Raw genomic sequence first — 24,903 nt, 5'->3', positions numbered from 1 at the left:
TTATCTGTGACTCAGCCCTTTCTTCCAGTGCCCAAGGCTGTTCCATTATCCTCCTACACCACTGATTCCACCTTGGAGGCCTCGGAGTTTGACCTAACCTTCCATTTCCTACCACCACCAGGCACAAGTCCCAACTCCTTCCTTCTTGGAATTTTAGACTCCATGTGATCTGACCTCCTTTCCTTCCCCTACAGACCAGGACTCTCAGGTGTCATCAGATAGCTCTTGTCACCAGATCATGGCATGGGGACCTGTCTAAGGGCTGGCCAGGAAGCAACTGTGGAGACCAGACCAGTGAGAGGGCCAGACACTCATTAGCAAACAAAATCAAAAGGACAATGAGCAAAGGGCAGACTGGGTGGCAGGTCCAAACACCATGCAAACAACACTAAGTTCATCACTGGGAATTATGAGAGATGGTCAAAGTCTAATCATATGAAGATCATGGAACTGGGGGACAGGAGCATGAGGTGATGTGGGGTCAGGGTAAAGCAGCAACAATGAGGACATGTGCCAACTGTGCCAAGGTCTCTGCCACCTTCTTACCTTGGTAGCGGGTTGGAAGGCCCACAGGACAAAAGGACAAATGTGGTAGGTGAGAAGTGCTGGCCTGGAAGGCAAAGCCAGTTCTCTGCCAGAGTGCTTTCTTAAATGATGACTGTCATGGGCTCCTGCCCCACCAACCTCTGTGCCTTCTCTCATACCATCCGACCTATTCAAAGTTGATGAATCTTTCAGACGTCCTCACTCTAGGTGCATAGTTCCATCTCCCCCTTTTTTTATTTTTATTTTTTAAATAAGCACTCTACTGACTAAGCTATACTCTCAGCCCTGATCTGTAATCTTTTTCTTTTTTTAATATTTTATTTACATTTTAGTTTTCGGCGGACACAACATCTTTGTTTGTATGTGGTGCTGAGGATTGAACCCGGGCCGCACGCATGCCAGGCAAGTGCGCTACCGCTTGAGCCACATTCCCAGCCCCTCCCCCCTTTTTTAAATATAATTTTTTAGTTATAGTTGGACACAATGCCTTTTATTTATTTTTACGAGGTGCTGAGGATCGAACCTAGTGCCTCACACATGCTAGGTGAGCGCTCTACTGCTGAGCACCAGCCCCAGCCCCCATCTCCCTTTTTAATACTCCTTTATCCTTTGTCTAAATTACTCATTCTGACACTTGACCACATGGTTCCTATCAAGACAATCTTTAAGCACTGGTGTTCACTGATCCTGCACAAAGTAGCAGCCATGGGGGACAGATAGTTTTAAAACAGTTTTTGTCTTCAAGCCTCTAACTTGGGGGTGAAGATATACACACGGAGGGTTTCTGCTTATATCCCCATCACTGGGGAAGAGCAAAAGAGACAGAGATGGGTAAATGTTAGAGGATGCTGGAGGAGGTAGGACTTAAGGTCTTGAAGGAAGGAGAGAGAGGATTTTGATGGTTAGAGAAGATGGAAATAAGAGAAAAGGTATTGTTGACTATATACAAGAAGAGGTGAATGTGGGGTGCAGGGGGTGAGCAGATTGCAAGAGTAGATTACTGACTATTATTAATTGATTATTAAAATACATAGTTCTTTACTTATTCATTCACAAGAAGAACCTTCCTTTATTCAAATACCAAGGCAGGAAAAGTCCATACTGTTATGGCTCCTAAGTTCTAAGTTAAAAAAGAAATTATGGGGGCTTTCATTTCATATTATGGAACTCAAACTGATCTTTACCAACTTGCGTGAGCAAGTTCAGGGTCTTGCCAGGAGGAGGACCTGGTGCTACATGTTACAGGAAAATCAGGCTAGTTATGGTAATAGCACTAGCACCCAGTGGAAAAATGGAAAAATACATAACCTGCTGCTTCTCTTGAACCTCTACCCTTTCTGGGAGGCCACAGAATTCTGGGCTAGTCACTGACCTCCTGGTGAGGTTTCCCAAATGTTTCAGAGTACAGATTTTTTTAATGGCTACCTCAAAAGTTAAGTAGTCTGGCTGGATGTCAAGTGCCCACACTAACCAAGAGCCCTCATTCTAAGATCAGAAGTTGACACTGGGTGGAGATTTAGGGTGGTTCCAAGGCTGTCACAATGACTGACTCACTTCCATGGCTCACCATAACACTGTAGGCAGCTACCTCAGGCAGATGAAGAGTGCTGAGGAGTACACTGTTGCTAGTTGTTGGCGCTTCTCTATCAGTTGCTGGGGTGGCCACAACAACGGCATCTCATCTGATCATACACAAACCAGGATTACAGCTTTCTGTGTAAATAACAGCTTCCTAGAGTTCTGTGGATAGATTCCTTATAAACCTAGAAAAAAGCTGTCCTTGAATAACTATGATATCACTACCATTCTGATCCTAAAACCAATCCCCCACAACAGACTCCAGACTCCATTTACAGGAACACCTCCATCCCCACCACGGTACTGTGGATGGGACCCAGGGTCTTGCACATGCCTGGCAAGCACTGTACCACTAAGCCACACCTCCAGCCCAGGAAAGATAGATAGTCTTGATGTTGCTGAAGATAACCAGGGTCCAAAGCTGGTCACTTCATTCACTGCTGCTTCAGACAGAGATGAAGTATGACTGTAGTGAGCTCTTGATCTCTAGCCACTGGAGGACCACACTGGCACTAAGAGTCTAGGAGTCACATTGTTACCCTCTAGAATATTATTTTTGGAGTCAATTTATTGTCTTAAATATACTTTACCAATAAGTACATATTATTTTGTAGTGGAAAATGTACTATCATAGTGAGGGGAGGCATGCTGAGAGGCAGGCAGATAAAAAGATCGGCTTGAGATCAAAATTGGTAACTACGGAATTCGTGGGATCAATAAAACATGAGGAGCTGATAAAAGCTGGCTACACCTGGAAATTTTACACTTTTCCAGAAGGTGAGATCCATTTTCTGCTCCTAGATATTGGAACAATTTTCAGGCAACAACATATCAAGAAGGACCACAAAGGTGGATACCAGGCAAGACCTATAAAGTAAATTAAGTAAAGTAGTTTAAGTAGAGTTAGAAGTTAAGGATGGTGGGTCAAGATGGACCTTGGTTCCTAGTCTGGGAAAGACTGGAATGGAGGGGTAACTTAGTAAAAGGATCTACGACAGGAGTAGAGACCCACTTGTCCATCCATATGTGCTGGGTTTGACATTGTGTGATGTCACCATGTGACAATGGACTCTGTTGTGCACAGGTGGAATCTGCTGTGTACAGGTGGCTTTTACATTTCTGAAGATATAGTAGACCCCTGAAGAAAAACTTCAGGCTTGAGGAACAGGGCAGGAAGTAGGATGGACAGACATTTGGAGAAAATGTTAACTTAAGTTACTGCTTTAGAGTGCATGGCATGAGATGAGACTTCTTCTATATGAACTAAATAGAGAAAGTCTTTAATATTTTGGATTCTGAATCTTTTTATATATTTCAGGCTTCAGCAATTCCTGAAAGAAGGCACAAAGACTCTTAAAAAAAAAAAAAAAAAAAAGCCAAGCCCGGATCTAAGTTAGAGAAAGTGGATGAATTTTTTAGCAGACTCAGGTTAGTCATCAGGATTCCACACAAGATGCCTCAAAGATGGTGGCACTTTCCTTCCTATCATGACTAGCTCCTTGAATAAGTGACCTGCTAGGGCAGAGACCATGCAGATAGCCCAATATCTAAGAGTTAAATTAAACCTGGCCACTGGCAAAGTATACATCACCTTCAAGTGAACACCCACTCAAAAAACCTCACCAAATGATGGCAGAAGCCAGTGAGTAAGAGTGTGACCAACTCATTCATGTTTACTTGTGACTTCTTCAGCATTAGCACAGAAATTCTCATGTCCTAGGAAACCTGTCAGTGCCAAACTAGAAAGTTTTGGCCAGCCTAGTACAGAGAACTACATCCCAAGAGGTCAGTAATTTAGGATTTTTTTTTGTCTTGACAATTTAATTATAATTACAATCACTCAAAATTGCATAAGCAATTTTAAGATGAAGTCACTTGAAAAAGTTACCTCAGTTGAGGCTCTTCAGTCCCATCCAATAAAGATGATTTTGAGCCTTTCATCTTTCAGGATATATATTTATATCTTAAACTTAATGTAAGTTTGCAAGTAACTTAAGTTACAGTTAAGTAACTGTAAGTTTACAGGTCTGAGGGCTATAACTGTTCATAGTTTACCACAAGCATCCAAGGAAATATTTGTATAGCTCTTAAAATGGGTAAAATCAGGTCAACAGAATTAAAGCAATAATTAGGAGTTTATCCTGCAAAAAGGACAAAGCTTTAGTGTTCAGCCAAGGAGGAAAGGATTTAAATCTGATATGGAATGTCTGTGAGCAAGAAAAAACTAAGAGGAATTTAAGCCCAAGCTAATGAAATTCTTTTCAGCTTTAACTCACTAGAAATAAGCTGTGCTGGCTCCAAAACTATACCTGGGAGGAATCTGACTGAAGTGGGTGTGTGAAGCTGCATTTGCCTAATGTTGTATTTAACATTGAGAAAATATCTATCATCCACATCAAAGGCCTTTGTCACAGCCTCTGCTTTGGCACTGCCACTGCAAATAAATGGCCTTATAAAAATGAGGCAGGGAGAAAAAAATGGCAGGAGAGTAGTTTACACAGGAGTCCTATGTTCTTTAGATCTGGAAAAGAACTCCATGTATTGCACTATTAGACATTTGAATCAGTTCTTTTTGTAGGGTATGTCTAACTAGACATATTATTTAATATTTCCTTGTAGATGAAGACAAAAATAGCTTATCTTGTACATCTATGACAAATTCAGTATGTGCTTACATAGAACCAGGCTTTTATTTGGGACAGAAAAAAGAAAAAAGGATTTTACTGTCAGGAAGTGAGTATATATAAGAGAGAGATGGTATTGTTTGAGAGAAAAATCAAAAGTAGATTTGCTCTGCATGATCAGAAATAATTAGGAGGCAGAGTTGCAAAGAAATCAATTAAAAATGCCTCTAGAAAACTCCAAAATGAAAAGCTTCTTTTAAAATCATTATTTATTTGCAGTACTGAGGATTGAACCCAGGGGTGTTCTACCACTGAGCCATGTACCCAGCCATTTTTATCTTTTTATTTTGAGACAGGATCTCACTAAGTTTCTTAGAACCTCACTAAGTTGCTGAGGCTGGCCTCGAATTTGCAATTCTTCTGTTTCAGCCTCCTGCACCACTGGGACTATAGGCATGTCCCACCATACCCAGTTCTAAAAATGATCTTTTAAAAATCCTTCCAAAAGAGGGCTGGGGTTGTAGCTCAGTGGCAGAATGCTTGCCTAGCATATGTGAGGCACTGGGTTTGATCCTCAGCACCACATAAAAATAATCAATAAAATAAAGGTATTGTGTCCATCCACAATTAAAAAAATATTTTAAAAAATTTCTCCCAACAACTTAGTCTCAAGACAAGTAGATCCTCAAATGTTCATGAACCAAAATGACCAGATGACTGGTGAGAAACTAAAGATATTAACTAAACAGGGTGAGAATGACATTTCAATATAATTCCCATTTGAGACTTATTCTCTGAGTGAAGACAGAAATGAGGAAACCCCCAGAAGATAACTCCATTACCACATACAGAAAAGCCATGGGTTGCTGCCATTCTCTTGTAACCCGGTAAAGCAGCTTCCACAAAGAAACATTCAGAGAGGGCACCATGCATATCGGAGCTGTTATTTTTGGTTTGGGGTTGGAATGGGCATGATCCTCACAGTCAAGTTTCAGGTATCTCAACCCCAGTGGAGAACAATAACATCCAGTTCTGAGTAAAACAGGTGGCAGCCAGTTGCAAAAAAGAAACTATTATGTTTCTATCTCTGGGGAAGAAAGAACCACAGACACATGGCTGTGGTTTTGATCATACTGCTTTCACTTGCTGGACCCCACAGGGGCTCCTAGATGTCTCTTGCATCCCATGAAGATGCCTCAGCTCTCTGTTTTAGGTTTGTCTATTAGCTGAGCACTCCATCTTGCTTCTCCTAAATGCCTTCATCTTTAGCTACACCACAACCTGCTCTGACAAGCCTCCTAATGAGTGAAATAGCAGCAGCCTGGCTTACCACAGGGAAATATATAACTTTAATAGCAGGTTCCAGAGACAGACACCTGCTACCCGTCTTCACTTTCTAACCTGGACCTAGGTGACAGAAACTTCAGGGAGGCCCACAGGAAAAGGTAGAGGCCTCAGACTGCCATTATACATGGACTTGCAGCTGCACTGACTAATTAAAGACCAATAAATGAATGAAATCCATCTGCTTCCAGAGACAGGGGAGAGGCTTCCCAGAAAAACAAAGCTCTGTCAGAACTAAAGGTACATCTGATTCCCTGGGGTGCCACTGAACAAGCTGGAGACAGTGAAGTTTTTCTTGCTGGCCCACATGGCATTCTCCAAAACTAGAACATCTCTCACCTACACCTGTTTATGGAAAATGAGAGACAGAATGACATTGTACTAAAGATTGGGAACTGCCAGAATCCTAATCTGTCTCACCAAGTGGGTGGCTATTGATCCCGGTACATCTACTCCAGTGATAGGGAAGAGAGAGAGACACAAATTCTTACAAAACCAGTGGAACATGCAAAAGAGACTAGAAATGTGGTAGAAAAACATAAGAGGGACTCTTTCCGGCTGAAGGGGTGTGGGACAAGTCAGGGAAAGTTCCTCAGAATCAATGCTGCTCAAGTTTTTCTTGCAGGATAAGAGGTATTTGGGTGGAGAGAGAAGGGAATCTGGAGTAGCCAGAGGACAAGAGCCCAGAGGACAGGCACTTCCTGGCAACCGGAGAATGTCATAAGTGAGTTATGAAGCTGGACCAGTAGGTTGGGGGCATCACACTGCAGAATGCCTGAAGTAATAGCCTGCTTGAGGAAGCCAACTCAAGTGGCGTTATGACAGATGGTTGGATCAGAAGGAGGGAGGAGACTGGGGGTGCTCCTGTAAAAGCCCAAGGGAGTGGTGGTTACACAGATGAATACATAGGTAAAAAGGTCCTGAACTGAATACTTAAGATTTATGCATTTTGCTATATATAAATGATAGCTGAAAAAAGTATTAAAAAAAAAAAAAGCTCAAGGGAAACAGTGCCAGCCTGTCTCCAGGGTATGGGGGATGGGAATGGAATAGTCAGGAGAGGACAGACACACAAGAAAACCCTTTTCTTTAGCTTCTTTCCTTGCCTGATATCAAGGGTCCTTCTTGGAGGACTTTTCTGATGCTTGCTGGCAAAGCAAGAGTGTCAGAATCAGAGGATACTAGTGTCAAAGGGCAATGTACATATCTTGACTACTTCATTTTACATAGAAGGAAACTGGAGACCAAAGGAGCTGCACTTTATCTACAGTTTCCTGGCTAGTATGGAGGTAGAAGACCTAGGTGTGCACCCTAGTTCAAACTTCTCTCCACTACTGCTGTCAAACTATGAGGAAATTTGAATGAATGACAGAATGTTAAAAATTGAATGTTAGAAGACAGGCAGCAGTGTGGGCAAATGGTTATAGCATATAAAATGTTCAAACAGGTCACCAGGTAATATGCACCATCCCGGGGCTGGGGATGTATGTGGCTCAGTGGTATAGCGCTTACCAAGCATGCTCAATGCCATGAGTTTAATCCCCAGCACCACACCACACACACACACATACACACACACAAAACAAACAAACCTCAAAACACAAACAAATCATACCATCCTGTTTTTGTGGAAGGGGAGTACATTCAGATGAAAAGACCACAGAGATGATTACCAAAATAGCAATGGTATGCTATCTCTGGATGGAAGAATTACAGATGATTTTTGTGTGCTTTATTTTCTATTTTTTAAAAAAAATGAATATGCATTAAATCTTTTATTCTTAAAAAAAATGGAGATTTGTATCACCACCTAGATTTTCCTCATAGTTCAGAACTGAGCTTTGGTCTGCTTGTTTCACTAAAAGCAAACACTTCTTGAAAACAAAAAAATGAATCACTAGGTAAATATTGATCTGTTGCTAAGTGAACAAGAGCCACATCGTCCCACCGAAGCAAAGGTCTTCCTTCAGACCTGGAAGTTTCATTTATGCTGTATCTTTGGGTCAATTATCTTAAAGCAGAGTTTAAAACTGACTTTACTGTTGAGAGGGGGAAAAAAATCCCTACTCTTACAGCATGCTTTGAATGTCCACCTTTCACCAATTCGCTTCTTGCCCCAGAGCAGCAGGGGGATATGTTCCGATTCGCATTAAGTCATAATAAGGACTGCCAGTAGTCAGGGCTACTGAGTAATGCCAACAGCTCACTGTAAATCAGTTAACCAACTTTCCAGCCTAGGCGAGATCTTGTGAAGGCTGCAGACAGGCTTCCTCATTAAAAAAAAAAATCTTCAAAGTCCCAGGAGAAGGACTTTTACCCATAACAGACATTTCCTGCCCACAGCTTCAAATACACAAGAGGCTGTTTCGGAAATATGACACAGAGAAAGAACATCAGAGGATAGTGGGTTCCACCAGAGTGATGGGGGAAAAAAAAAGAGGTCATGCAGGGATCAAAGGCCACACAGGGCCTCTTCCTGCTCCATGTCTCAGTTCTCTCACCTACACCCTGACAAAACTCCCTCTTAGCTTCCCCCTGGATAAGAAAGGAATCAACTTTGGAATCACACTCCAGTTTGGGTTCAGTTTCCCTCTCTGCTACTCCCAGTCTCATCCTTAAATGACAGGAATAATGAATCCGATCCCCAAGTCATTAAGAGGATTAAGTGGCAGAATCTCTATGGGAGAGACTCAACAAATTTCAAATGCAGTAACATGGACAAAAGAGGAATCTAAAAACATTATGTTTCATAAATACAGGATATAGGTGTTCCTAAAATTAGAATCCAAATCAGAAAAAAAGAGGTTACTGAAAGTGGAGGGGAACAGAATTCTTTGTCCTTTAACCATTTGTCATGTTCAAGTCAGAAGACTTGTGTAATTGCAATTCAGTTGCTTAAATAATACTCCAATAATGCTGTAGGAGGGCCAGTCCTATAATCAAAAGAACAGGTTTTGGAAGTAAACTGTTTCTGGGGACTTTTCACACCCACCTTCAAACTGTAGCTAATTCCTAAACAAACACCAGTTCTGCCTTCAACCTAGGTCACCCCACCCTCCTAATCCAGACTTCCTGGGAGAGAGCCTGGCCCGTGGCCAATAAACTAGGGCTCCAAATCAGTGCCACTGGCTTAGGTTGAGGCTCACTTTCTGCACACTGCCTGGGGCCTCCGAGAGGATGGGAGCAGGGACATTCTTCCAAATCAGGAGGTGAGTGGGCCATCTCAAAAGACACCAGGCCAGTCCTTAAGGCTCATAAAGAATGTGTGCCAGGGAGGGAAAAAGGCAAAGGGAGACCTTGGGACTTCATGACTCTGCATTATTTTTGAAAGGGAAAATATGGAAACAACAACAACAAATAAAATTAAAAAATAAAAAGTATATTAAAACAACAACAGCAATAAAGAAAGAAGAATATGAAAGACATAAAAAAAACTACCATACTCAGCTTTTATTTATACTTTGACTAATTAGTACCGAATCAAACTTTACATGATGTTTTTCTGGCGCCTGGGCAACAGCAGCTTTCCCAAGGTTTCCTCTCTCTAATTACTAAGGTAGTGATGCTGGGTGCAAATTTACATTCATCTGCATATAAACTTGCAGGCTTTTAAATACCTTGGTTTTCAAAAGATCTCCTAAAATGAGACAGATGATCAAGAAACTGGGTCTAGAAGTTCTCAATCTGAAAGTGGGTGCCAGGCCAAATTAGTGAATTACCTCAATTAAGTATTGGGGAAACATTCAAAGTGAAGTATGAAAATGCAGGGCAAATTCCAAAATACACAATTACTGTGCACATCCTCTGTGAGGGAAGAGTTTTCTCTGCAAACCCAGTGTGACATAAGAACACCACATCCTTAGTTTGATGCCTGGTTGTGAAACCTACTGTAAGGTCCATCACAAGGTCAGTTTCAAACTCAATATGATGACATTTCTGTTGTGTGTGGTGCTCCACTGGTATTAAGCAACATCTCTCAGACTCGAGGTCATGATACCACTGACATGACTATGAGGAAACTGCATAGTCATATACAGGCACCCCAAGCACCAGAAGCCCACAATGTAAAAATCAACTAGATGACTGAACTGGACAAAGCAAGAAGCTGAACTCATGTCTCTGTTGCCCATTTGTCTGCTCTTAAAAGATAAGCACTCATCCAGGGTTATCAATCCCCAAAAGACAGTGGAGAGAAACGCTTCTATTATTATCCATTGAGCATTGGAAATTTTCTTAGTCAAGTAGTGAAGAAATACAGTTTGAGAAAGACATTTCTGCAAGGAGCTGCAGTCCTGTGAGGCCCACAAGCAGAAAAGGATCAGCTGCAAGAGGCTGAGGAAAGCAGCAATTCTAAGAAAGGAGTCTGGAATTTAGATTGATGGGAAGGGCATGGCATGCCCCAGGCTTGAGGCTTGGCTCAGCCCAAAGCAAGGCATAGTTATCAGAAGACAGCTGCAGCGGAAAATTAATACTGCTATGTTAAAAACAGTATGTATGAGCTGGAAGGCAGTTGTCCTCGATTTTACAACTACGATTTCCTCTATCAGAAGCAGTGCCCACCTCTGCTACCTCCAAAGTTCAGATCTAGGCTTGTGCAGAGAAACCCGGCACACTGGGAATGAAGCCACTTCCTTTTAGGGCATTCTCTTAGCTAACCCTCGCCATATTTTTCAATATGGTGATGGAGAGTACCCAAATAAGCACAAAGGTCTATGCCTTTGTGCTTATCAGTTATTTGGGGTAAGGATGGTTTCCCTGTCCTGTGATTGGCAATAGGGTGTTTGCTAAAGAACTAGTCCAAGTTTTCCATATCTACCTAACAACCAACTACCATTCCTGCAAAGTCCTTGTCTTGGATAATGACACTACACTGGAGTACAGGAAATTTCCAGGCAACAAAAATCAGATTCTTTCTCCCACCCTCCAGGGTTTAAACACAAGACTACTAAAAAGACTGTGGCTGTTTTAACACCAATGGGTCCATTTTTCCATTGATGCCTTAAGGACATAATCTGAGAAGTCTTTTGTGTTCTATCCCCATTTGGTGCTGGGGATGGAACCCAGTACCCATGCATGTTAGGCAAGCCCTCTACCACCGAGCTATATCCATGGCCCAACAAGGTTCTTCTCTGAATATCACACAAAGCCAAAGAGATCAGCAGGTTGGGCACACAGAGGGCACACGGTCTACTCACTCTTTGGTCAGAAGAGGACAAGACTTGAGCAGAAAGCGTGAGAGCCCCGAGTCCTGGAAGTAGAGGTCAGGTGGGGCTGTGGGACTCTTCAAGTTCAAACAGCGGACAATCACGTACAGCACCGCAGCTACTGCAGCCAGCTTCACCCCGTCGAATACGGCAGGGAGCTCGGTGGTCTCCAGCATGGCATTCATTTTTGACCTGGGGGTTAGAGCACAGGTGTGAGGGTTAGAGCCTACCCCACCACAGAGGCATGTCCTACTGTGACACAACCCACAGGTGAACCCAGCCTGCCCCATCAGTGCCTATGATTTCCTCTATCAGAAGCAGTGCCCACCTCTGCTGCCTCCAAAATTCAGATCTAGGCTTGTGCAGAGAACACACAGGCCACAGCCCTAATCACACACACACACAGTCCTGAGTATGAGCAAACAGAGGAGGGTGTTCTATTCTTTCTTTAATCTCTTGAACATTTACAGGATAAGCAAATTGGAAAACACTGAGGATAGAGTTCTTTTTGAAAGTGGAAAAATAAGACTAGTCAGAAAGGCAAGAGAGGACCGGGGCCGGGGGGTGGTGTAGTGCTTTGATTTCTGTTAACAGGCCACCTTAAATCTCCCCATAGACTTAATCTGCACCTGGAGCACCAGGTGTGCTTTCAGTGTTGTATTTACAGCCCTGGATGGAAACACAGAAAGGACTGCTGGTGCCAGCAGGTGTGGCTGTATTTACTGCCTGCTGACCCTACTTCTCTTTTTTCAAAGCAGGTAAAGATACAGAAACCTCAGTCTGACTTAGCCCTCTGCTCAAGGAGGCCCTGGTGCGAGAGTCTAGTTAATTCTCAGCCTGGGTAACAGGGATCTTGGCTTTTGGGGGTTTCAGATAGTGTGAAATGAATTCACCAATTATTTTTTCCTGCAGAAGGCACTGGACTGTTGCCATTAGTTCAAAATTAGGAAAAAAGATGGACCAGATTAAACCACTGGATCAAAATTTTAAATTGCAGTATAGAAAATATATATGCACATGTGATTTTTCCCAAGCTCTCCTAATATTTCATCTTTTGAGGTAGCTTTGCCTTATGTACAAAACACACACACACACACACACACACACACACACCACCCATGTCAAATGCATAAGACCAAATATCAACAACGAAACAAATGCAACAGCCACAAAAATCTAGTATTTTCCTTGCTACTCAGCAGAGTAACATTATCAGTTGTTACCTTAAGGATTAGGGAAACCACAAGGGAACCAAAAAGAGAAAATGGTAACTCTCACAGCCCAGGTAGCTATGGCAACTACTTCCCCCTGGAAGGGTTTCAAGTAGCCTCTGCTAAAAACAGTCATCTTGAGAACTCTGGTAGCCAACCATAGAGACAAAATAGACGGGCAAAAAAAAATCTCCTAAAAATGTTTGGGGTATAACTGACTCAGCTCTCCTGAGACCTAAGGCAAGTCCAGAGAGGTCTTTTCTAAAATCAAGATGACTCTGGCAAATACAGAACCAAAAAACAGTGCAGACAACCTCTGGTGGAGTTTCTCAACTGAACAAGGAAAGGAAATCAAAGGGCACAGCTCCTTCACTAGCAGCCTTCAGGGCAAGAAAACAATGTTTTTAAACTTACCCTGTTCAAAATTTTGCATTAAGGCTAGACCTCAGGATCTGCCTTTGGCCTGTGATGAGCAGTTTTCTTAAAACTTACTGCTGGTGATTTTTCTCCTCACTCCTGGGGGTAAGGGTGAGGGTAAGCTTTTCATGTCCCCTGAAAGCTTTCTACAGACTCCTACAACAAAGATTCTTGACTTGAGGTCTGTGGGTTCCTAGAGAATTCTAGGGTTGGGGAATCCCTGAAATCATATGTGAAAGCTTATGCGAGTATGTGATTTTCTGGGGAGAGGGTTAAGAGCTCTCAGATTCTCAGCAAGGTCCGTGGACTTAAAAAGTACACAGCACTGCACTAAAAGATGCTCAATGGGTTGAATCTGCAGCTCTCAGCCCTCACCTTGCTGGAGCTCTGCCATCTATGCTGGTCAGAACAATGCTCGACTAATATCCAAGATGAGGCAGTTTGTTAATATAGATTTTTAAGTCTAGTAAGTGGAAGCCCTAAAAATAAAACCTATCAGAAATTGCAGTTTCTCTGCCTGGGTACTGATAATATGGAACTGAAATGGAAGTCCTTCCTTATTGCCTTTGTTGGAGAGAACAGAGTAATGCAATGAATGGTTTTATCAGTCTCCTGGTTGATCTAAGTCAGTAATTCTTTTTTTTTTTTTTTTTAAGGGGAGAGAGAGAGAGAGAGAGAGAGAGGGAGGGAGAGAGAATCTTTTTATGTGGTGCTGAGAATCAAATCCAGGTCCCGCCCATGGTAAGCGAGTCCTCTACCACTGAGCCACAATCCCAGCCCAAAGTTAATAATTCTCATTGAATAAAAAATAAATAAATAAAACAAATCCTTCCTCTTCCCCTTCTACTCACTGCTCACTAACACATGGGGGGAGGGGTGGAAATGACACACAAACAGAAAAATCCTTGCAATACATACCTATATCACTTATTCTTCTCACTGTGAATATTAACTGTCCTCGACGAGTTGCACAGTTGGGCTGATCAGGTCAGATCTCTTGTTCAAATTAACCTGAAAGCTGAAAAGATTGGATGGTAAGGTTTTAAAGAATGAGAAACTATTTAATTGAAACACAATCAAGTCTAACTTTCTCTGCACTTAAAGTCTTTAGGAGAAAAGACAATTTCTTTAATTCACCTGCAGTGCCACACTCTTGGACACTTAGCCATTTTCACAAACCTGCTGGGGGAAGCCTGTGCTAATCCACCAAGAATAGACAGCTCTCTATGGCTGCTGGGACAAGTGATCTGCTGGGTCCTTATTGCCTTTGTTGGAGAGAAAGTGGCTAACACAACTTCACACTGCTTTGACTCTTTATCTTACAAGGTGACCTTCAGCAATGCCTCAGAGAACAGGTGTCAACTCTATGTGGTCAATGATATATAATGTGATCAGGACAGCACAGTCAGTTGACTCATTCCTTCTCAGACATGTCACAGTGAAAGGAAAAACGTGAGCTAAGGAACGTAAAAGGGCGCAGATGGGCTCAAAAACAAGGTAGTAGAAACAGAGCTCAAAGCATTGGTGAGGGACCTGTAGCAATGGCCAGGTCTGTGACTGGACAGGGGTCCCCAAGGCTGGCTGCAAAGTGGCACTAGAAGGTTCCAGTGCTTATCCAGAGATGGAGGGCCAGAGCCCCAAGTCCCCTGTGAGAGTGTGCAAAAAGATCTATAGATTACAAAGCATCAGAGGAAGCCAAAACAAGAACATGGAGAAACAGACCATGTTTAAGTGGTGCAATCTATGCAGCAAGCTCTGCTCTTCATGCTTCATGTACATTAACTCATTTAATCCTTCCCATCTACCTCTGAGGTAGATGCTACCTTTGACAGATGAGGAAATGAGGCCTAGAAAATTTATGTAACTTCCCCAAGGTAAGTGACACAGCAGGTAAAGAGAAAAGCCAGGATTCATCTCTGGCCCCAGAGACCTTCTCTTAACCACCATCTTATGCTACTTGAAAGCAGTAAAGATAGAGAAAGAGAAACAAGCAAGAAAACGAATTGTACAGGCACAAATGAGACACCAGAGGCTTGCCCAGAGTCACAGCTGTTAAGAGTTGAGTTGAGATTCAAACCCCATTGTTTTTTTCTGACTCATATCACACCAAAATGATTGAAGAAGAAAATAAGAGCCAGTTGAAGGAGAGACTCAATTAACCCTCACAGTGGTCTTGCTTAACTTCAGATCTTTATGATCTCTTCACATCCTGAGACAAATTAGCCACCGAGGACAAGCTGTGGTGAGGTGGAACTGCAGAGTTTGCAGCCTCATCATAGGCACCTGACCCACCAAGCTCAGCTGCCAGCTGAAAAATAAGGTTGCAGACTCAAGAGCCTATATGGGCAGCCCATGGGTTGGTGGTGCATTTGCCTGGCATTTTTAAACTGAATTTATTAGTTGCCAAGTAAAAATCAGGAAATTTCAGATAAAAATCTAGACTTCTGGCTACTTAAAAAAAAAATCAGAATATTTGGCAATATGCAGCCAGCATTTTCAAAAAGCAACAGTGAATAGGGCCGAGTGGTAGCTGCCCCCTTCAACAAGACAAGCTGTCTCCAGGTTCTCAATACTGACCCCACCTCTCCTGTTATCATTCTCAATATCGATGCCTGGCCCATTTTAACCATTTCTGGTTCCTGAATGGTCCCAGAATATGTGAACCTCGGAGAAAACTAAAGTCATTTCTAGCCCTGGATGCATGTCAAAACTTATAGGTAGCAAAGTATAATACCTTTTGTTTGATATTTATTGATTGAAATCTATTTGCATCTTTAACTCTTCCAATAAACAATTAGAAATGGTTTCAATGAAACATCCTTTCTGACTAGATATGCAAAGAGACTGACTTGGAAATGTGGCAGGCTTCTGACTGCTTCCCAAGAGGTAAGTCTCTCCTTCATCCTTAGTAACAGAACCTAGCACTGCACCTTTCTGAGAAATGACATACCCCAGCCTCCCTTGCAGCTTAGTGAGTCCAGGTGACTAAATTCTGGTCCATTCTGGAAGGATTGGTCTGATTTCTGGGAAGGCTCCTTAAAGACAGGAAGATAACCTTCTGTCCTTCTTCCTTCCTGTCTCCTTGGAATGCAAAGAGTATAGCTGTAATTCTAACAGCCATCTTGGGCCATGAAGTGACTTTAACATCACTCCATTAAGAGGACAGCGGATTAGAAAAACTGATGTCTGGGTCCCTGATGATTTAGTGGAGCCACCATATCAGACCTAGACTGCCTGCCTCAGGAGTTCTTTTACATGAGAGAACAGTTTAACACCACTGTTAGGTCTGTATGCTTTAACTCTGCAATTTCCAATGACACATAAGGAAATACTATATACCTAAATCTTCAAGATGCTAGAATTGCTAGTTAAGAATATTGAAAAATTTTCTCTATTTTCCAAAATTCGTAATGACTTAAAATATTTTTGTTATTAGAAAAAAAGCTTTTAGGGCTGGGAATGGGGATATAGCTGATGTTTACCATGCATGAGATCCTGCAATGTGCTTATCAATCCCCAGCATATTTAAAAAAAAAAAAAAAGCTTTAAAATGCAACAAAATTTAAGTAAAATTTTAAAACAAGGAAAATACATGTAAACATATGCAAGAATATGTATGTGACCCAGCTTAGATGGTCTCTGAGCTTTCTGACAGTCAGTGGGAGAAGGGAAACCCAGTCAATCTAATGGTTTCCCAAGATGGAGAGAGCTAATATAGATGCTCCTACTCCAAGACATATAACACAAATTCAATGGAAACAGGGCTTTTCTGGCACAGAATTATTTTTTTGAAAAATCTGTGGGACTTTATATAAAAGGACCTTGAGTGATGTGATAGACAGTGTCCTCCTACAACCTTTTTTTTAAAATAGCAAATGCAGCGGAGAATTAATTTCTGCAACCCTTGAAAAATGCCAAGGTTTAAAAATTCAATTCAGGGCTGGGATTGTGGCTCAGCGGTAGAGCGCTCACCTAGCATGGGCGGGGCCCGGGTTCAATCCTCAGCACCACATGAAAATAAAGGTATCGTGTTTAAAAAAAAAAAAGGAAGAAAATTTTTTTAAAAATTCAATTCAATTTGGGGAAGGCAATCCAATGAACAATTTATGGTTATTGTGATCCAAATATGCAGCCTTGATCCAAGACCTGAGCTGAGGAACAGGTCTGTTCTTCCACCTGTCCTTAGGGCCGCTTCCCTTGAATCCCAGTGGGCTTAAGTTCCTGGCCACCTACTGTGTGCCTAGCATTCTGCAGGACTACAATTAAGGAGAGTTTGCATTTTAACTGGGGAGAAATTAAATTTATGTTAAGAATGTATGTACTTTAGAAGATTGGAGTTGAGAATAATTAGTCCAGGAAAAAATTAAGCAGGAAAGGACTTACAGATCTAGAACTGGGCCTTGGTGTATGAAATGTAGGACTGAGAAGTGTGTATATGTGCCTGTGTGTGTGTGTGTGTGTGTGTGTGTGTACAATGCATTTCTACTATCTATCTAGGTATCAAACCAGGAATTAACAGGCAATTTTAAAACAAAACTCATCACATTCATTTTAATTTACCTTGCATTTTATTTTATGGTGTAGTTTCCAAGACTGACCTGCCACTAAATATAAATATTCTGAACTTGTTCTAGAGGTTATAACAAACTCAAATTTTACTGTATTGTATTTCACTCCCTTTTTTCTAGGTAGGTGAAATTTACCTAGAAAATGAAATGAATATGCAGCAGTTTACATAGGGAAAAAAAAAAGTCCCAGAAGGGCAGGAGGGCTGGGTGTGAGGACGGAAAGGAAATGTGCTGCTAGTCCACAGTGTCTCCATCTCTGTGGTGGGCTGGGCTTCCTGTGTATCTGTATCAATCTCTCCCTGGCCCCACCTCCACCCCAGTATGAGTGGGATGTAGGTGCTATAGGTGATAGTTAACTCCATCTGTAGTCTATATATTAACAAAGGAACCCAAGGTGCTGCCAAGTTCCCAACTAGTCATTAAAGGAGCTTTTAGTATTGTCCTTTGTCTCTAACACTCACTTGACTGGTATTTCCTTCTCTGGTAAAGGCCAGGACTGTGCCTCCCACGCTTCTCACTGCTCTCCAGAGGCCAAGGACAGGAGAGGCAGTTTCTTCACTGTGCTGGGAGAAACACCAGTTTGGAGGTTCTGAGACCTGGGTCCTAGTGCTGCTTTGTCCCTTCATGCCTGGTGACCTTCAACAAGTCACTTAACCCTCAGACCCTAAAGACCTCATCTTCAAAATGAGAAGACTGGATTTGGAAATAGACAATGCCAGAGATTCTCTTTCAGTTCAAATTGCCTGAGATTCTGGGGACAGAACTATAGTCCTCAGCTAAGAGGCAAAAATTATTTCTGTACTTTGTACTTTCCCCATGATTTGCAGTCTACTTCTTTTAGACCATATAAAATAAAATTCATAAGAATGAACAACCTTCAGGGCCTCTGCTCTGTCTTCAAATAAATTGAACAATTATATATTTTAGGCTATGTTCTTTATGCCAATAATTCTATCATATTAATTAAATAAGTGCCTCAAAATATTAGCTATTACCATCGCCAATACTGAATTCTCCTCCATTTTGCTCAGTAAACTATCTCATCTGACAGAAATTACAATAAAAGATACGCTTTCCTGACCAGAACAAAAGTCTAGCTGACTGACTTCTCTGACTTCCTCCACAAAGTTTAAAATTAATTCTAAGACATACTCTTCTTGATTCTTCTGAAGAGGAGCCATGTCAGATCTAATAAATCACTGGAAAAGCCAGGCATGGTGTCGCGTGCCTGTAATCCCAACTACTCTGGAGGCTGAGGCAGGAGGATGGAAAGTTTGAGGCCCACCTAGGCAATTTAGAGAGACCTTGTCTCAAAATAAAAATAAAAAGGACCAGCAATGTAGCTCAGTGGTAGAGCGCTTGACTAGCATGTCCAAGGCCCTGGGTTCCAGCCCCAGTACTGCAAAAAAAAAAAAAAAAAAAAAAAAATCACTGGATAATAAATGGTGATCCTTGAGTTTCCTAATAGTTTCAAGATATGCTTGCTGTTCCTCTTTCTCTGCTAAAAGGGGTTCTTGAAATGCACAAATGGACCGCCCTCCTCCCAACACACACACACACACACACACACACACACCCCTTTTCTCTCTTTCCCATGAAAAGGATGCCCCTCACCTGCATCTCCTCCTGCAGGTAAATCCCCACTTACTTGGCCTGGCTGCCCTTCTCCAGACCTTCACATAAACCCCTAGGTCAGCACTAGAGCTTTGGCCAGCTTCATTCCTCAAAACTGCCCTGCGAGGGTGAGGAGGACAACGGAAGACCCCAACACTGGCATAAAAACATGATCTGCTTCCATCCCACATTATCCTTTTTGGTGGCCAAAAATGCCTCAACACTAATGTAGGCAACAGGATATACCTCTGAGGAAAAAACAAGACAGGAAAAGGGCCAGCTTCTCCCTTTTATCTGCAATTTAACTAAAGAAGTCAGAGCTGTCATGGAAAAACAAAAGCTATGCCACAGGAGGTAGGCAAAAGAACAGAAGAATTCTAGGAGAAAGCCCTGCACCCCTCCTAAGACATGTCTTTGCGCCCTTGAAGTCACTCACTGCTGTGGCATTGGAGAGCCTCAAAGGGACTGCCAGTCTGGAGATACGGCTTCCTCTACGGGGAGCTCTGCACCTCCTGATGACCTGGGCCCTGTTCCCACTTCCAGTGAAGTTTAATGTCACTGGGTAGGTGAGCACTAGAGCCAGCAGCTCATAGAACCACCTCTTAAAACATCTATGTTGGTCTAGGTCTATATGTCGTCCACAGAGTTCTGTGGGTAAGAGTGTTCAGAGTGCTCAGTACTCTGGGTTTTGAAAGATCCTCCCTCCCACCACCACCTCAAACTCCAAATGGTAGAAAAATTCTGACAACATAAGGCCAACGCTATTTTCAAGAAATGTCAAGAGACATTTGTTTACTTATTTTTGCAGTGCTGGGGATCAAACCCAGGGTCTCATGCACGCTAGGCAAGTGCTTTACCATTGAGCTACATCCCCAGTCCTTTTTATTTTTTAGTTTGAGACAGGGTCTCACTAAACTGCAATCCTCCTGCCTCAGCCTCTAGAGTAGCTGGGATTATAGGCGTGCACCATCGCACCCAGCTGACACATTAATTTTTGAGCACTAGGCAGTGAATACCCAGATGCTTTCCTTCAACACAGCCAACTCCTAAGATCACCTAGGAGGTGGGAGCTGTTCCTGTGCACTGGCATAGGAGGCTGAAAGCAACAGAATGGAGAAGCGCCCCCCTCCCATCTCATCCCACTTCTCTTACAAATCAGGTGCTATGAGGCGAAGGGATTGTCCAAAGTTAATACAAGAGAAGCAGAGGAACTGACAATTAAATACACCTATGTTAATGTTGCTCTATGTTTCGTTCAAAATTAAGACCTTGAAATTGCCTTTTTGTGTAAACTCACTCAGGTGATAACAGCTTTACTTAACCATGTTCTTCCACAAGGTCATAAGGTCACACATAATCAAACTGCTGACATTTCAGAAAATGGCCTACAAGTTCCTAGTGAAAGAAAAGTTAACCAAAGCAAGAAAATGTGAACTTCATATTGAAATGTCAGGAATGGCTACTAACCTAGGAGTTTTCACAAAAAAAAAACTCACTAAACTAAAAATATCTGAAGCCTGAGTCACCAGTTCGACATGCACATTTAATTGAGCACTTTACATGTCCTTACTAAAGTACAGCAGCGAAGCGGGCCTCTCCCACTCCCAAAGAAACCTCAGGAAAGAGTAGTATCTTCTAAAAATGAACAAGGAAGGTGCTTAGGAAATCTCAAGCAGAACTGGTTCTCTGTCCCTGAGAAACCAATCCACCCTAAGAAAAAACAAAGAAACAAAAAAGAACATAAGCAGATATATCCTCTGAGAGTCTAGATTTTTTTTAAGAGGACATACACCTTAACAGAGAAATTCAACATCTCTAAACATTGTTAAAAACAAAAACAAACAAACAAACAAACAAAAAAACCCCTATACTATAATTGAATTCTGCAACATCAGAAGCAAAATCTCAGGTGAACAGAACCCAGTGAACTCAAGAATCTAGTTTACTGGAATTTTAAAAGACCTGGATACAACCAATGAGAAGCTCATCTCCAGACTTATTGCACAAAAGAAACCTCCAGGATATATCCAAGGAACAGCCCAGATCCTCGGGTCTTCTGTGTCTGCAAAGGAGCTTCCAGAAAGAGGAAACAGGGAATGGGTAGGAGGGCAGGTCCCAGTGCCTGGCATAGCACTTGACTGAAGGACCACTCACTCCCAGGACCTCAGTAAGGCAGGCAAAGAAAGTTTCCCTCAGATATTAATAACTACAGTTAATGGGAAAATAAAAATTAGCAGTTCCCATTCCTGAGCATTCTGATTTCCCAGGCCCCCAGTGCCAGAGCACCACAGAATTTGGCTAACACAAATGCTTTTAGGCCTCTAATAGATACATGCACTCTCGCAGCCCATTATAATGCAGATGATCATTCACTAAACCATGGCCTTCACCTCAGCAAGGGAGAGACCTATTCTGTCCACTCCCCCAGGCCTGGCAGGCCTGAGCTCACTCTCTCACCTCCCTCTCTTCCCTCTCCCAGATCAGTGGCTGTCTGGTGAATTCTGCCAGTTGTGAGAGCAATAGCTCCCCTCAGGGATGGACCACCAGGGCCTTCAACACAAAGCTAGACAATAGGAAAAGTCTAGTCTCCTCGTCCTTCCAAGACTGAGGGGATGTTCTAGGGGCAAGAGTATACAGTGTGCATGGCATTTCAGACAAGCTTTACTTATTTCTGTTTTATAAATACCTCGGATGCTTTGAGTAGAAACAGGATCTCCTGCCAGTTTAGAGCTGCAGGCTTGGAGGTCACATGGATTCCACTGTGACCAAGTCTTAGAAAACAAATGCTTACCAGAAAAGGCAGATAAATGTAGAGGATTGATTTGTGCTCAGGTCTTTGGGCTAAAAACGAAGGAAAGGGTGGGAGAGCCATCCATCTGATGCTCATCAAGCCGGCACTAATGCTGGGCCTTCAGGGAGTCCTTATCTAGCCTTTGCTATCACTCCTACTGATGCTGAGAGCTGAAAGAGTCTCAACTCCAATTTTAGGTCACAGACCAAGTAGAAGGACCCAGAAGTGCTAGATTCTGGAGGTCAGAGGAAGGAGGGGATCCCACTTATGTCTCTGCATTACTTGCTTCCAAAGACATCTAGAATTATTCTATCCTTGAGCACACTGTGCTGTGTAGCTTGGGGAGGGTTACTTGCCCTCTTTGGGGATTTTGAAGCTTAGCCTAAGACTCCACGTGGTATAACTGGAAAACATAAGCTTTAGAAAGAAAGGACCTAGGTTTGAATCCTGGTTCTGCCAACTTATCTTTGGGAATCATCTAAACTTTATGAAATTTTACGTTTTCTTCTAAAAAATGGGAGAGAGGAAGTTCCATTACAGATTACTGATGGAAAGTTGGTGAATTCTGTGGGTTAAAAAATGTTTTGGTTTGTAAAATGTTTTGAACTCTTCAGAGGAAAGCTGCCTTAGTAAATATTTTAAGATTAGAAAAAATGTTAGTTTTAAAGCAACTGCTAGAGAATTTGAATACATGAGGAGGATGGGAATTGGTCTCCAGGCAGTCTGGAGCTTGGCTTCACCAGCTCCCTGCACTGAGGATACTGAACAGTCTAGAAAAATAAAAATTCAAGAGGAAGCTCTTCAGGTTGATATATTTTACGGTTTGCGCTAAATGGATTGCTTTTCCATTTAAAGAAGCAAGTAAAGAGAGAGAAATCCACACCCTTAAGCGTTCCTGTCTCTCCACCCGTCCAATACAAACACTCCACTGTTGTTCTGGGCCTCACTCCCTCCTGCCTCCCACTCAGGAAACAAATGTCCTCAGCCTTCTTTAAAGCCTGAGGGCAAGTCCCACTGCCACCCTAGCCTACCAGCAGCCTTCATCCTTTGGTTTTTTCCAAACTTCGACTATAATAGGCAGGTTGTGCTCCAAGCCCAGTCCTGCTCTGCCTCCAGGAAGAAAGATGCTATACAGAGCTGGCACACCACAGAAAGCAGATGCTCAGCCACTCTGCTCCTGTCCCATCCTGGGAGCTTCCTCTCCAGACTTTCCCAGTGCACACATATTGTTGCCTCATTGGGAGGTGATCGAGTGGCCATTGAGGAAGATGGTTTCATCAGAACAGGGCAAATGCTTTTTTACAACTGGAATACAAATTGGTGCCATTAACCAAAAATTAACTCACCTGCATAAATTGGCAGCACCTTCATAGAGAAAACAGTGGTTTTCAAGTGAAAAGGACAAATCCAGCAGAAAAGTGTCAACACCACTGAGGGAGATGTTTAGCAAACTACACCCTTCCCCTCTGACATTCTACCTTGCTCCCCACAGGTTCAAAGGCACTCCCTGCATTCTAACTTTGGTGTGGGCTATAAAAGTATAATACATGGTCTCCACAACATAGTGTGGCACACACCTGTAATCCCAGTGGCTCAGGAGGCTGAGGCAGAAGGATCATGAGTTCAAAGTCAACCTCAGTAACTTAGTGAGGCCCTAAGCAACTTAGTGAGACCCTGTCTCTAAATAAAATACAAAAAAGGGCTGGGGATGTCTCAGTGGTTGAGTGCCCCTGGGTTCAATCCCCAGTACCAAAAAAAAAAAAAAAGAAAAAGAAAAAGAAAACTAAATCCTGAAGAACCAACTACAAATACTAGAGAAATTCAAACAAAGGAGGCAGAAACAAAGAGGTGGATCACAGTTGGGGAATCACAGGAAAAGATGGGACAGAAGAGGTGAGAAGGAGAGGAGAGTATAGACATTAGGCAAGGCTCACAGCTGAGCCAAGGCAGGAGAATTCTGGGCATTCAGGAGAAGGCAGACTGGGCAAGAGGGATGGGTTTGGGAGCAGGAACAATGAATCATTGTGGATTGAAGCCTCAGTGCTTTGCTTACAAGGGGAATTCCAGACATCAGCCTGGAAGATGGTGCCACACATCTGCTGCTATGGCATGTGCTCTGGGTTGTGCTGCAATGTTGTACATGTGAGGGGCTGACGTGAAAGCCTGTAGGTGTGAGAAGCATTTACTTGGGTACATGTAACCGGACTCATGACTCTGCAGACAAGCACTGTCACTGACCACTGGAGCAACACCACAAGCTCTTGAGGGCATTCAAGTGTTTTTGTAACCTACTGAACTACACAGGAACTTTCATTGGGGGCCCATTTCCTCTAGCTCCTAAAATCATACTTGCCCATCTTCACATTTTTTAAATACTCTATTTAAAAATTTGCCAGTCTCATCTCTACCTAAAAGTGATGATTCGTCTTTTTAATCTCTACTGGGGATTCTCATTGATGCCCTGCTAATTCAATCTCCATGTTTAAATTCTACACAAATTGAAATCTGGAGAGGTTGAGTACCTGATGGACATCTGTAAATATTTAATGGTCAACTGAGTTTGTGCAGAAGGCATGAGCTTCATGCTAGAAGGCATCACCATCATGATCCCTGAAACAGAACTTCCTTACCAGACTATTCCATTAGGCTACAAGGTTCAGGCCTCTATGAGTTAACTGCCACACCACTGTGCACTGACAGAACAGCAGAATGTGACCCACTGTTCAGCGGTCTTTGGAGATTTTAAAGAATGATCTTGAAGTTCAGGCAGATAACTTTCCATCCAAAATGAAAATTTTCCATTTTCTATCATTCAGAAGAGCTATCATCCAAAGCCATATTGCTTCCACCCCTTTCCATTTGTCTAAGGAATCCTACCAGGCTGAAAGTTATAAATCTACTTCAGAAACTGCTGTCTCACAAAGAAAGGAAAAAGAAAGAAAGAATGAAAGCAACAGGAAGGAAAGGTCCCCAAAGAGAAGAGAGACAGAAACCTACCTGTTGGTT

General features: G+C 42.5%; 1 protein-coding gene across 1 annotated transcript in view; it reads right to left on the bottom strand.

Moving 5' to 3' along the window:
* Positions 1 to 24,903, bottom strand: part of Abhd2 (abhydrolase domain containing 2, acylglycerol lipase) — a 102,507-nt gene that overhangs the window by 66,525 nt on the left and 11,079 nt on the right. Inside the window, exons 2-3 of the mRNA XM_046437122.1 lie at positions 13,843 to 13,942; positions 11,288 to 11,488 (exon numbers count right to left, since the gene is read on the bottom strand). Of these exons, the coding sequence (XP_046293078.1) occupies positions 11,288 to 11,481 (194 nt within the window). The 5' untranslated portion in view covers positions 11,482 to 11,488; positions 13,843 to 13,942. The remainder of the gene's footprint in view (positions 1 to 11,287; positions 11,489 to 13,842; positions 13,943 to 24,903) is intronic.

Source organism: Marmota monax, unplaced genomic scaffold, assembly GCF_021218885.2.
Source record: "Marmota monax isolate L192 unplaced genomic scaffold, Marmota_monax_Labrador192_F-V1.1 WCK01_AAM20220418_F8-fsc00005, whole genome shotgun sequence".
Taxonomy (NCBI): domain Eukaryota; kingdom Metazoa; phylum Chordata; class Mammalia; order Rodentia; family Sciuridae; genus Marmota; species Marmota monax.
This window is presented reverse-complemented; position numbering and strand designations above follow the sequence as displayed.